Genomic DNA, 14256 nt, shown 5'->3' with positions numbered 1-14256 from the left:
ACTAATAACTAATAATAGTCCCTATTATTATTCGGTTACTTTTATTTTAATTAATTTTGTATTTTGACAACAAAGATAAAAACATATTAAACTATGGATGTGTGAGAATATCTTATACTCATTCATTTGGCCTTCACACACATACCAGCTCACACATTTTTGTCTCTTTATGTTTCTTTCCTTCCATTCCACCTTTTCTTCACATCCCTCATCTCCAAGGCGACCACACCGTGAAGGCACAGGCCATGTAAAGATTAGATCTTCTCCCTCGTGTCCCCCCCCCGTCCACCAACAGTCATTCTCTTTCTCTTTCAAGTCTGTATAACACTCCATCAGCATCCTGCTAAAGATCTCTTTCATGCTGCTACATTCCACTCACCGTCCCTGCAACCTGTGATTGATTCCCTCCTTCCAGGTTTTACCTGCCATATGTCTTCCTTAATTTGGGTAGGATGAGGCGTTGGAGTAAATTGTGACAAAGGGACTCTCTGTGGTGTAGTTTTAGTTTGTTAATGGAACTGTCATTATCAGCTTCATCATCATATTGTTAAATACGGTGCCTGCTTAGTCTGCCTGAGTTCATTTTGTCTTCATTATATGTACAGGTAGGAATAGAAACTCAAAAGTCCAGGTGAAAGTGTTGATAGGATTATTATTCTTCCTGATTTCCCTCGTTGAGACAATCTCATGCCTGTGCTTATGACTGCATTCTTTGTGTCAGTGAAAGTTAATAAAAATAATAATAAAGAATACTAAGTTATAATACATTTTATTAACAAGCAGCATTACTGTTGCAATGTTATGATGTAAACAGGAATGCAGATATCTCAGAAAATAAAAAATATGAGTGTTTATAAATTGGTAAGATTAATTTAATAACTGAAAATCTGAAAAGAGATGATAATATAATGATGTGAAACCAAATAATGAATTAGAGATTACATGCAGTCAGCCATCTGGCTATGCGTGTGCCTGGGTGGTTAAAACGTTACACCTCTCTGTCTAGTGTCAAAGACTCACCTCCTGAAAGTTAGGTAGCCCTTAATGGTTTGTATTTGGAGCCTCCAGAGAGCACAGTTTTGGTTTTCATAAATAAGAAACAAAATAAGAGAGAGTCCAAATGCTTGTCTGAGACAAAATAAATATCAATTATAGGAATTCTGGGTATAAATGTCAAACCATACACTTACAAATACATCTCTCTCTTCACTTTCACATCCTTCTGTTGTCCAGGGGTTACCTATTAACAGATTTAATTTATAGAGGCAGAAATTAATATTTACAGCAATTGATGGGTGTGCCAGCTCACTTCATCATCATCAGCGTTGATCCTTAGCAGTAAGCAATATGGAGGTTCTCCTGTGTTGCTTACTGTTACATCAGAGCACATTCACTTACGCACTCTATATGTGAAAGGATTAGCAAGTTAGTACAATACGTGAACTTGTACTAATAGTAGTATTTTCAGTAGAACAATATGTATTTCTCTTCAACAAAGGTATTTATATATTTAATAATAGAGTCTACCAGGGCTCCTAAATACCCAAACAACTGACCAACATTCAACCTGACTAAACAATTTAGATACTCCTTTGCAGGTAACCACCCCACTGACTGACAAAGAGGCTTCCTTAATTGACTGGTTAATTGAGTGCCTGGCTGTCTTCCTGACCATGTAACAAACAAATGGCTGAATGTGAACGTGTAAAGCTGCAATAGCCATGGATACTCTGAGTGTGTGATTGACAGTCCTACCTGGCAACTGTCTCTGTCCCTCCAAACTGAGGGAGAGAACTGATTGTTGTTAGTACAGAGCAGAGAAGACAGTTATTGATTTTCTACTTGTCTATTATTTTTGTTTTTCACTGAGAAAAGACAAGTGAGCGAGTCAGGTGTGTGAATGAGTGTGTGTCCTTGTATGTGGTGCAGATGTGTGTTTACATGTGGGTCTGTTGTCTGTATGTTGCCTATTAGCCTAAGACTATGGGAGTTTGAACATACCCAGTGTGCGTACGCTGTTGCCTCTGCGTTGCTGCCGTTGATTCCCAGACAACAAACACGACCATCTATCCCCTCCTCACACTGCTCACTAATTGGATGGAAACTGACAGGTAAAAGAAAGCATGTTTGTGTGCACGTGTATTCTGTGTGTGTGTGTGTGTGTGTGTGTGTGTGTGTGTGTGTGTGTGTGTGTGTGTGTGTGTGTGTGTGTGTGTGTGTGTGTGTGTGTGTGTGTGTGTTAAATTAATCTCAACAAGCAGTTTCCTATCTCAGCAGGTGGCAGTGATAATGAACTAAAGTTGCTGGTTCAACTTTGCACTCTTTTCACTGACTGTGAGAGTGTAAAAAATGTGTTTAAATTCATTTAAATAGATTGAAAAATTACAGGAAAGCAACCAATCACACTGTGTTTGTTTTTTTACCACACATAGTATTGTTCTATAAGATTTCCTTGATGTGACCTCATGGTGCCTGGATCTATCAATTAATATAACACTGTACTGTTTATGAAGGTAGGATTTATTGCAGATGTTATATTAGATGGCATTAGTTTTAAATTGGTGTACTTAATAAACTGGCAACCACGTGTACGTCTTAAATTCAGTGTAGACCTTGAGCTAGAATATTTGGCTGCCCTCCCTGCCCAGGGTGTTGTGCATAAAAAGCTTTTCCTGTCTTTAAATTATCCAAGTGTGGATGGCAGCAGTCCAAATTTGGACCTGGGGCACCAAATTGAACTGTGTGTACTGTGGGAAGTGTTAGGGGTCAGTTTGAAATTCAGGAACTACTTCATGCACTATGCATGAGGCATAATGTCCCATCACACTGCCGTATATGAGTGTGGCAATACCAACACACCCTGCCGCCGCACACTCACACATACAAGCGCATACTCACATGTTAATGCATGCATAAACTTTTACACATGTAAATGGAGCCACTTTCACACAAATTGTGGCTTTTCATGCACATACGCAGACACACACTGTCCCCTTTATACATCAGGACGTGAGTGGAACAGTAAAGCTAAATCCCCTTGTCACATTTGCCGCTCATCTCCAATTCAATGGCACTGGCTGCGATGCCCTCGGATGCACTTGGCAAGTGAACAGCTAACCTGCCCGCCAGCATATCTGCCTCCCAGCCGAGCACCAAGGTAGTTAGCATGCCAACTAGCCCACCCAGCCACCACAACCTAATGCTTCACTTACTCTGGGTGGCCCTGTGTCTCTTTTGTTGACTGTGTGTACGTGTATTGACATGAGAGAAGTTTAGTAGAACCTTTATCAGAAAGGCTTTTCTATCCATCAGCTGTTTCTTACAATAAATGAACACATAGACAGTCCTTGATAATCGTGTCTCAAACCTTGTCAAAGCCTTGCAAGTCACTTCAGACATTTTCTGTTACACAAACATCAAATCTCAGAGAGTGTTCTACAGGAGACACTTTCGTCTCTCCTTTGTATGTAATATATAATATATCCTAAGAATGATAGAGTGTCAACCTCACAAGTATATAAGTGCTTTATAGAATATCTCGTGTTTTGAAATTAAGTTTTTCATAAATAAAAAACCCAGTAAGAAACTAGTTGAGTACTGTCTCTAGTAAACCATCAGAATAAACTGCTATAGTCATATTCCAGTGAATATGTAGGTGATTGTCTGGCAAGATGTGGCGTTTAAGCCATATGTGTCATATTTCATTTTTTAAGTAAATTAAATATGACACATTCCACTCTTTTGCCTCATATTCTGTTACTGCCACCGTACCATCGTCTTGATGAGAAATCTGTGCTGTCTCTTCAGCATTTAGTGTTGGTGCTATGGCAACAGTCTTGATAAGCAAGCAAAAGGCAGTTACAATGGATGAAGAGATGGGAGAACTACAGTAACTGAAACTCCTGTTTGAATTCTTACTCAATCTGTTGTAATTATTGCTGTTGCACAGAAATGTCACAGAAAACGCACTCTGATCAGGGTGTGAATATGGCCAAAATATCTCAGTTATTATTCTGTTGTACCAATGAACCACCTCTGAACGTCCCTGCAGCTAGTGTTTAAGTCCACAAATGTTATTTCACTACTGTCATTGTGATGTTTGGCATTTTAGAAGGCCCTCACGACTTCAAAAGGCTTGGGCTACTGTGTGTGAGGGACTGCCTTTGCCATGATGCATTCTTTGATGCATGATGCATTAAATCTATTAATATAAACTTAGAATTTAACAGTGTCTCCTCTTTTCTGCCCTCTTTGTTACCTCCTTTTTCAGAGCTCACTGACGAATCACGGCTAAGAAACCCTGAAGTAAGCAGAAGTAAGAGGAGAAGAAGAGGAGAAGACGAAGAGAGCATGTCAAATCCATCCATTTCTCGCCTCCCTTTCCTTCTTTTATCCATCCATCGATTTATTTAGCCATCATCACTGAATAACCCTCCCTCTCCTTCCCAATCACCATCCTCTTTTGTTTTTGAGTGTTTTATCTTGACTTGTCACTCCACAGTGCATGATGTGTTGATTTATTGTCAACTTGCGCCGGCACACCCCTGCCGTCAGTGAAATAAATCCCAGTGATCCAGTGGTGATGAGACTGCAGGTTGTGTGTCTCTGTGTCTCCTGTGTGTGTGTGTGTCTGTGTGTGTATTGGATGGTCTCTTGTCACGACATGCTAATAATCCTTCCACTGCTGAAAATGGGGTTGTGTGCACCTTTCTGACAGTGCTGTGCAGACCCAGGGGCTTGATTTTGTGCAGTTTCATTAAGAGAGAGAAGGGAAATAAGAGTGAAGAAAATGAGGGATAAATTAAGTGGATGAGAGATGAATGGTGAAGTGTGCAAGTATTAATATGTGAGTATCTGTCTGTCTTAATGTGTGTTTTTTTCCTAACATGGTTATGCTGTGTACGTACATGTCATCACGTAAAGTAACTTGCGTGCACATGAGCAGCACACCGGACAAGCCGCATATTGTCCCTGCTAGCTGTGTTTCCATGGTAACCGCATGGGTTGGCGCTAGCAGCAAGGTGTGGAGGAACCTTCCAGATAACCCTGAAGGTCAGCACACAGCTCACAGCACTGCTCTGCACTCACACACCTAACCACCTCCCTGTGTGTGTGTGTGTTTCAATAAGAGACTTGGTAAAGATGCATTTCCACTTATATATGGACATGGTTGGCCACCCTTGGAATGACAGGGGCTTGTTGTTGCACTTATATTGCACACATACACGCCAGACACCAATTTATATACACGGTAAACAAATATATATATATATATATATATATATATATATATATATATATATATATATATATATATATATATATATATATATATATATATATATGTATGTATATGTATATATATATATATATATATGTATATATATATATATATATATATATATATATATATATATATATATATATATATATATATTCAGACAGTTAGTGGCAACTGGTATGGATGAAGTAGAGTGTACAGTATTTGTTAATGATAGCTGAGAGGACTGATCCATTGATCACAGTTTGACTCCCGCTTGCCACTGTGGTATCGATCAGGACGTAACATGCACAGTGCCACAGACCGATCCATACTGTATATGCTCTATTATAGAAATCTAGTGAAGTGAAAGACTGAGAGTGATGAAATAATAAAGAAATTGATTTCGGAGTGCATACATGTGTGCCTATCAGCCTAGTCATTCTAGTTTTGTGTCAGACCCAGTGAGCACCATCCACTACAAAATCCACTTTCTCACCCGGGATTAGGCAGCTCTAACCCAACAGACATGATGCACATATTACTTATATTAAAGACAGCACCATATTAGAGGTTTCAGCCAGTGACTCTCATATCCCTTTTCTCTCGCTGACATTTCTTTACAAATACCAGCTTCTATTCACTCTGTTATTGCCTTCTTCTATTCAGCAATTCTCTGATTAAACAAGCTCCTGAAAAGACCAGGCACTGCTATCTGCCATTTGGCTTTTATTGGAAAACCACCCCTTTAATTAAATTGGCTGTATTACAGAAATATCAGGGATATTTTACCAGTATATCGGATAAAAGAGCACAATGGGTGAAAAAAATGGAACGTTGGGCTTTATGAGATGTTTTGAATGCAATTCGGTGGTGAAATGAGATAAATAATGTTGAGGAAGGGGCGATGTTTGGTCTTTTTGTTGAAGCCAATCTCAACGAGTCTCATCACAAAATGTGCGTCACAGCTGAAACTCCCAGTGTAAAAAAAAAAAAAACAAAATTCCTGAAGAACTTGATTTATTTTTCACTCCCTCCGTCTCCTTCAGCTCCATTTCAACCCCACACCTTTACTGCCATGCTTTTCTTTTCCCGCCTTATTACTGTGAAAGACATGGGATTGAGGTTGCCGTGGTAACCGGCCCAGTTTTGATTGCGGGAGACAGCTGCATGGTGAGAGGTTAGAAGAATGCTGCTCATGCCTCACAATGCGCCACGATTGATTTCCAGTCCTTCACAATTACTGGGCCCAGTTGGCTACAGCAGGTTACGGAAAAAATGTGTATAAAGACGAGGGATGTGTGTTGCTGTGTGTGTGTGTGTGTGTGTGTGGGGGGGGGGGGTTTTACCAAAATGCTTACACTTCAGCCAACATACTGTTATTGTCTTTCTTTTTTCCACCCGCTTAAGTGGAGGTGTTTGTCTGAAAAGAGATTCTTTTAGTTGTTGCCAGAGCTTTAACCTCTCCGGCATCCTATAGCTTGAGCTGGAGACAAGTTTGACAGGTGAGACACAGAACCTAATGTTATATGTTCTCCACACCGCTCCAAACCGTTTCCTTTGTTCAGGCCTTGAAACGCTGTTTGTCGGCTGTTTTTTCTCATCCGGCTGAAGAGGTGTCAGCAAATGAGAGGTGTTGTCAGACTTTGAATAACTGCTGTCCTTTGTAAAGACTTCATGGGGATCAATTCAAGTAGCGTTAGACACTTATAGTGCACATGCACGACGATGAAATGCTCCAACTTGCACATTCCCACACACATGTACCTACTCCCCTTTTGGAGTCATATGCCTATACTTTTCTCTCTCCAGTGCTGTTTCCCACTTCTCATTTCTTCTGTCGTCCCTCAGCCAACTTGGCATTGTATATGTGAGAAGCCAAGCAGTGAGCCTAATTGGAGTGTGTGGCTTCATCGGTGACAGTCGCCATTCTGTTTCTGCACGCAGCACACACTCCTGGAGCTCTCTAGCTAATTGAATAGTCTTTTATTAAACTGTGTTAATGTGAACTGGAACTGGCTGCTGGTGAATTGAATTAGACCCCCCACCCCTACTGCCAACCATACACATAAACATGTGCAGATCAGTGAAGAAACTGGATGGATGGAGGCTCAGCATGTAGAGAGGAAGCAGAGTGAGAGGTAGGTTTTTATTTTTTCACAATCATTGTAACATATGAACATTAGAAGATCTGCACTCAGTGTTGGAAAGTGAAGGTTCTATAAGCTGTTCTACAAATTCTGCAAAAATCTCATCATTTGAAGTTTAAATTTCTGTGATGAGATACAGTCAAGTGTGTGATTGAAACAAAATAAAAAGCTCTGACAGAACCAGATTCACGTGTTTCTTAAACCGTGCAATCAAGCAAATAAATCTGCAGCTATCTGAGTGACTTGAGTTTGCAGGGAGCGACGGGGATCATCAAGTCCAGCGGCAGCAGGAACAAAGAACCTGCTGCGATGTTCAACAAGCCTATAGCTGAAGGTGCTTCTCAGGGAGCAGCACATTTACCTGATCACCTTCATCAGCTGGAAACCATCCAACGTTATAAGCGAGTCAGGAGTGAGTTAACAAGGCCATGTTCTTTATTCTGATAACTCTTCCAAATTACTTTGGAGAGATCTGAAGTCTGGAACAACACCTAGAAGAGCTGTTAAAGAAGAAAGTTTTAATGTGTGAACACCTGATATAACGTGCTCAACTTGCCTTTATGTTGTTTTTTTGTATGTACATTGTCTAATTATTGCTTTGTTTTGGAAGAAGGAAGTTGGTGTGTTAGGGTGTCAAGAGAGGGGGCACGGTAGAGGTTCAAAAATCAAGAGGTCCTTCATGGGGCCTTTGTGCTGGCTATGATGTATTTGGGGTTTGCACAGGACTTTGCACCACCTTCAGCTGGAAGCATGAATTGGGATTTACCTTCCCCATGAGAACAGATAGCAGCGAGTCACATTACTTCCTGTCTTACTACGTAATGGTTTACTGGGCCAATTGAAGAAATCCTCACGCAACATGTGAAATGCTGATCTGTAGAAAGTGGTTAAATCAAAAAACAACTTACTGTCGTAGTAAGATACTACGAGCAAATGAGAAATGAGGGAATTTAAAGAGGGTGTAGAGATAACACGAGGGTCCTGACGCAGCAGGAGACCTGACCCAAGTGTCTGGTGCGAGGGTGGAGCAGTTTGTGAACTCTGCACTGTCATGGCGGGCAATGAACGAGGAGAAGAGCCACAAAGAGAGAGACAGAAGAACTCGTCAGTGAAGAGAATAAAGGAAAGAGGTCAAGGTTATACAGGACAGAGGGTGGGGAGAGACATGGGGATGGGTGAAGTTAGGATGGTAAAGAAAGTCCACTGAGGCCTGTCGGGGGAGCTTGAAGCACACAGCCCCGTCCTTTTTTGCTTTATTATATTACACTGGTGAAGAAAAGGAACGTGACACCCTCTAAAGTCATTACAAACCAGTAAGACTAGCTGAGAGGACAACGCAGCTCCTTAACCCCTCTCAGCACATCCATGAGTGTGTGTGTGTCTCTAAGGGTGTGCACACATCTGACCGGCTGAGCTGTTTGTGAGCGTGTGTGTGTGTGTATGCATGCACACATTTGCAAACCAAAGCGGCACGTCCCTTAATCCTCCCCCAGTAACTAGCATAAGCTACCAGCCTTATCTGTCCCTCTTCTCCCCCCACCCCACTCCTTCTCTCACTCTTTCTTTTCCTCGGGAAACTATTGTCCCTCTTCCCGTCGTGCACTTCACACCCCGAAGCTCCCTCCCTCTTTCATTCATGTTATTAACCTCCTCAGCCCCAGACTTTGATGCCTCATTATTCTGTGTTTAGGGTCTGGGATCTTCTCCTGCGACGGCAGCAGGGGATAACACGGATTTCACATTTCTTTGCTTCTTTATTGCCAGGCTGTGCACGGGATTTCAGAGCAGCTTTTCTGGGAGAAGAAAGATTGCTGCACTCGACGTTCACGCTGCCGGCTCCTGGCAAGGTGTGATATTGTGATATTATGCCAGTAAGTGTCACAACTACAGCCGCTGGGAACAGTGCAACAGGTCGGAGTGTGTCTGAGGTTGTGTTCAGTAAATGTGGGAGCACAGGAAACGATACTTCAGTAAGGACCTTAACCTTTAACTTCCTGCGTTTGAATATGTTGATAGGTTGGCTCACTTCCTGTTCAGTTGCTGTAAGTTGAACTATGTACTCCAACAATCCAATACAATGCAATTGTAACCCTGTACAAAGCAGTGTTTCAGTGAGCCCTTACCAAACTTTCTTCTTTCTTTGATTGAGTTTTGCACAATTTGTGCAGCTCCTAGTTATAGAGAGGAAACGTGTCCACAGCCTCTGTCATTAATACACTGGCTGAGCGAGGGACGTCGTGATTTATCGAACAAACGCTGTTAAAGGTTCACGATTTAAAGGAGTCTGTTGTTGAAGGTATTCATCAGCTTGAGAAAAGTAGTTGGTGCTTCACTTAATGTCTACTCTCACTTTGGGGAAGTTGTACTCATCGTTTGACACGACTAACAAACAGACTCACTTGTCCACCTCCATACATACATACCCTCTCTCTCTCTCTCTCTCTCTCTCTCTCTCTCTCTCTCTCTCTCTCTCTCTCTCTCTCTCTCTCTCTTGTCACCCAGGCCCTCAAACACAAACGTAGTGTCAATAATGGCAGGGTGCTGTTTGTATAATGATCTTATCTTCCCAGATAGAAGTGGTGCTATCAGCTTTGTCTGCCACACAAAGAGAAGAGAGGCAGCATGAGTACAAGTGGATCACCTCCCCCTCAACACACACACACACACACACCTCCACCTTAGTGTCGCCCTACAGACTTAACCCGTGACAGGCACTGGTTGTATCACTTGGACTGTGTGGTGAACTGACAGCAGTGAAGTGTTGTGGTACAGCACAAATTGAATATTTGATTTTAATACATCAAATGTTTCTCAGTTCTCCTGTCAACCCTGCTACTTTGTTTTTCCCGTCCTTGTTTGCGATTAATACGCTAAAAGAAATGCAGAATAAAAACAAACTCCACATGTGCCAACTCTCATCTTGTACCTGTAACCAGAAACCATCCGGAGAGTATAAATTAAATGCAGCCAATTTCCTTCCACACTGACAGTGTGATTTTACCTTAAACTTCCCATTAGCTGCTTTCACTTTAGCTATCAGTCACTCTCCAGAAAGGCTTTCTCTGGCCGCCGCCTGATGTGCATCAGCCTCACTGTGATCAATTTTACTCTGATGATAGGCATGTGGGCTGTATCCATCAAACCCGGCTAGTTATGACAGCAAGGGGAAATTAATATTTAGCTGCTTTCATGTACACGGCCGGATGAGACGTGATGTCGGTGAGTGCACAGGAGTTTGTGGATGCGGCGTGTGTGTGTGTGTGTGTGTGTGTGCGTGCGCTCACTCCCCTGAAGGCAGTGAGTATAGTGTGTTTGTGTGTGTGTGTTTAGTAGCAGATTAGTGACGGGGTGAGGGACCTCTGAATGATGTCCTCTGCCTCTTTACCTGCTGGCAGGGTGTCTGCCAGGTGAGAAGATGGCCAGTGCCAACAGGCCAACTGAATGCCAATCAGCACTGGCCTGGAGGTCATGTGTGGTCAACTTTTGTTAGGAGAGGGGTGGGGGGGATGATAAGCTGTTTTAATGAGCCATGTTTGTGTGCAGCTCCATATAAGATGTATGTGGGACCACGTTGACCTGGTTCTGGTTTAGGCAAGAGTCTGATTTTGATGCACTGTGCTCAGGTAGAAGGGAAGGTGGACCATTGTTTGCGGTTATTGGAGATGCTTTCGGCTGCCTATAGATGGCAGCATTACACTCAGAGTCCTGTGTCACACACCCTCTTAACTACAGTTTCACTGCAGCACGTAAAGAACTTCTCTGTGACACTGTTGATCCCTGAAGGAGGAGTCTCTTTTCACTCCGTGAGGAGATCAACACAGCTTGTAGCCTCTTGGAACTGGAGTCGCTGGAGTCTCATTTTCTTGCTTAAGGACACTACAGCAGGCCGGGTTTCCTGCTACCATGGATATGTCCAAAAACAAGGTCACATTTTTGAGCTGGTGTAAGCCTTTACGTTAGGCAGTTTAAAGAGACAGAGGACAGAGGACAAAGTCATTTTGTCTGTTAAGGCTTAGTTCAGTCTGTAAGATTATTCAAGTTGCACGAGAGGGATGAAAAGTATCACCAGCAGATACAGATATAGAAAAACAAGAGGCACATGTGTAACTACGGTGCTATGATTTCCTGTAGGAATTAAAACAGCAAGAACATTCAGTTTGTCGCGTTGGTTTCTGCAAATTCATCGAGCAAGACATAATGTGTTTATAAGTGAGCTTCAGAGTGGCTGGTTGTTTCCCTTTGTTTCCAGTCTTTGTGCTAAGCTAAGCTCGCCAGCTGCCGGCTGCAGCTCCATAATAAACTGCGTGTACCCACACACTTAAGAGAGGCATCAGTCCACCCATCTCACTTTTAGCCAGACAGCGAATACGCATTTCCAAAATGTCTAACTACTCCTTTAAACCAAAGGCCTGACTGATTGGCACACATCCCAGCACATAGCCCGCATAAACTAGGTCACACAATCTGTCGTACAGATGCCTCTACATTCTGTTTACTATCACCACCCATGAAATTGATTCTTTTTATCTGTATGTTTGTGAGTGTTTTTCTCAGCGTGACACAGGTTGCTCTCCCTCTTTCCCTCCATGCCTTCACCATACACTACCTGCTACGTCTATGTTGCGCCACAGATACTCATTTCATGCTTCATTTGTCGCCTCAGAAGCTCCGTTAATAAACAAGACCCTTTGTTGCAGACACATCTCTGCGTGCATGTGTCGGCTGTCAGACGACTTGTCTTTGGGTGCTTTGGGGGGGATTAGGTGAGGATGCATGCTCGTCAGCATCATGCTGTCGTGTTGATGGAGAGGAAAAATAATGTCAAGTTCATTACCAACTTCACCCATTAAGGGATTAGAACTCTTCCCATCAACAAATCAGTAAATCTCATTGTTCTCGGTCTGCAACAGTGGAGTTTTGAATACCACAAATCGTGTCGTTTATATGAGCGTAATCATGGGAAGCAGCTGAACTGCTATTATTTGTGTGTTATCTGCCCCTCTGTGTGTTTCTGTTTCGACATAAAGGAAGAAAAACATTACATAAGAGCTACTCAAGACGAGGGTTCACCTTCCATCTGCCCTAACACCTGAAGTGCACACAAAGGAAAGCCCATTTTTCCATTCAGCCGCTCCTCTCCTGGCACTTTACGCGTCTCAAGGACCGCGGCGCGGCTGCAGCAGTCACATTTTCTTAGCATTTCTCTTAGACTTTCTGTAAGATTATGCTCTTTCGTGGCACATTCACAGCTGGCTTTGTAAAGGACACACAATAACGCAGCTGAAATAAATGTGTCTATAATAATGGCCTTGATGATTTTCAGTAAGTAATGTAGGGTTTTGTTTTGTTTTTTAAAACATGTTTTTCGAAACAGTTTAATAAACTAAAGCAGACAAATAAATGATTATGAAGAGGATATCAGTAATTCATGCTGCTTTCTCTATTAGAAAGCAGTTTCCTTGGAGTCTAACAGTGAATTTTGAGTTTATTTTCTCCACTCAGACAGCATGAAGGAGCGTTTATATGTTGTGTTATTAAAAGGGAGGGAGCTGAGACAGTGACTAATCTATTTCCTTTCACACACAGCCGCCAGTAGTCAGCGCTCTATGGAGCTGCTCACTCATCTGTCCATAATGTTATCAAGACACATTATCTGTGTGTGTTTGCTCAAGCACTTGTGTGAATTTTAGGGGCTGGTGTTAAAAAATATTTGTGAACACTCTGGTGCGCTCCAGAGTGCACATTTGTGTTTCTCAGGATTGAAGATTGTGTGTTTGTGTGTGTGTTTGTGTGTCAGAGCTCCATCCATGCTGAAGAGCTGAATGCAACACGTTTTCCCTGCAGCCTGTGGTTCGATCTCACATTGTCAGCCAGCGGAGGTCAGACGCTAATGTGTGAACACTGGTCTCTCCTCTGAAGCCTGAAAAGCAGCGAAGCTTCTTGCTTGGACACGGCTGCACATCTCACAGCTGTTTTTTTTTTTTTAAATAATGTCATGCTATCTTTGCTTCCGTCATTTGTTTAATATATTAGTATATTCATTCATTCATTCATTCAGTGTTTGCAGTGAAATGCATGCTACAGGCAGCTAAATATGTCAAGCCTGTGCAACATTTACTAGCCAGAAATACATTTGGCCACAACTTGTTTCTACATCAATTAAATGTAAACTAATGCAATGAAAAATAAAAAGATTGAATTTCCCCCAAAGTCAAATCACTTTTTCTGGTGGGCACATATTTCAGTTAGATATTTCATCCTTGTGAGTGTGTTAAGACCCCTGACCTCAACCCCTACGTGACCCCAGCTCTGTTTTACTACCTTCAGCCTGCTTCCACCTACACCCGTCATCACCCATTAGACAGTGTGGTACACAGATGCCACAGGATGCGTTCTCCGTCGCCCTTTGACCTTTGTTTCACTAACATAATACACACATGGTATAGAAGAAACAGCAAGCCTCTGCTCAGCAGCTGCACTGACATGGCTGGAGGGGGACCACATCGCACATGTTAAACCTACTAACGAACTCAGTTAATGATGTGAAACGGGGAACAGATCACACACATTATCAAACTTTTCTGCAGTTTGTTTCACAGCTTGCTGCATATGTCAGATGTGATGCATGAGTAAGACATGGATTATGTAACCCTTGTCCAATAATAGGAATTTTGTCAGACAAAACATATTTCAAACAGGGTAGCAGCAGTAGGCAGGTCTTAGGTAAGGTGGAGAAATATTTGGGTGAGTGGTGAGTCATATGGCGCAGGTTCTTCTGCAGCTCCTCTCTGGATATTGGAAAGTAGCCTGCGCGCCTTGACTCATTCCTTTCTCGCCGGGGAGTCC

At 42.3% G+C, this 14256-nt stretch overlaps 1 protein-coding gene across 2 annotated transcripts in view; it reads left to right on the top strand.

Annotated features, from left to right (window-relative positions):
* LOC113154749 (MICOS complex subunit mic25a-like) overlaps positions 1 to 4593 on the top strand; it is a 48202-nt gene extending 43609 nt beyond the window's left edge. For both annotated transcript variants that reach the window (XM_026349109.1, XM_026349107.1), the window contains one exon: positions 4271 to 4593. In XM_026349109.1, coding sequence (XP_026204894.1) covers positions 4271 to 4280 — 10 coding nt within the window. In that variant the 3' untranslated portion in view covers positions 4281 to 4593. The remainder of the gene's footprint in view (positions 1 to 4270) is intronic.
* The last annotated feature ends 9663 nt before the right edge of the window (positions 4594 to 14256 follow it).

This window comes from Anabas testudineus, chromosome 5 (assembly GCF_900324465.2).
Source record: "Anabas testudineus chromosome 5, fAnaTes1.2, whole genome shotgun sequence".
NCBI lineage: Eukaryota > Metazoa > Chordata > Actinopteri > Anabantiformes > Anabantidae > Anabas > Anabas testudineus.
Note: the sequence above shows the minus strand (reverse complement) of the source record. Positions and strands in the feature narration are given on the sequence as shown.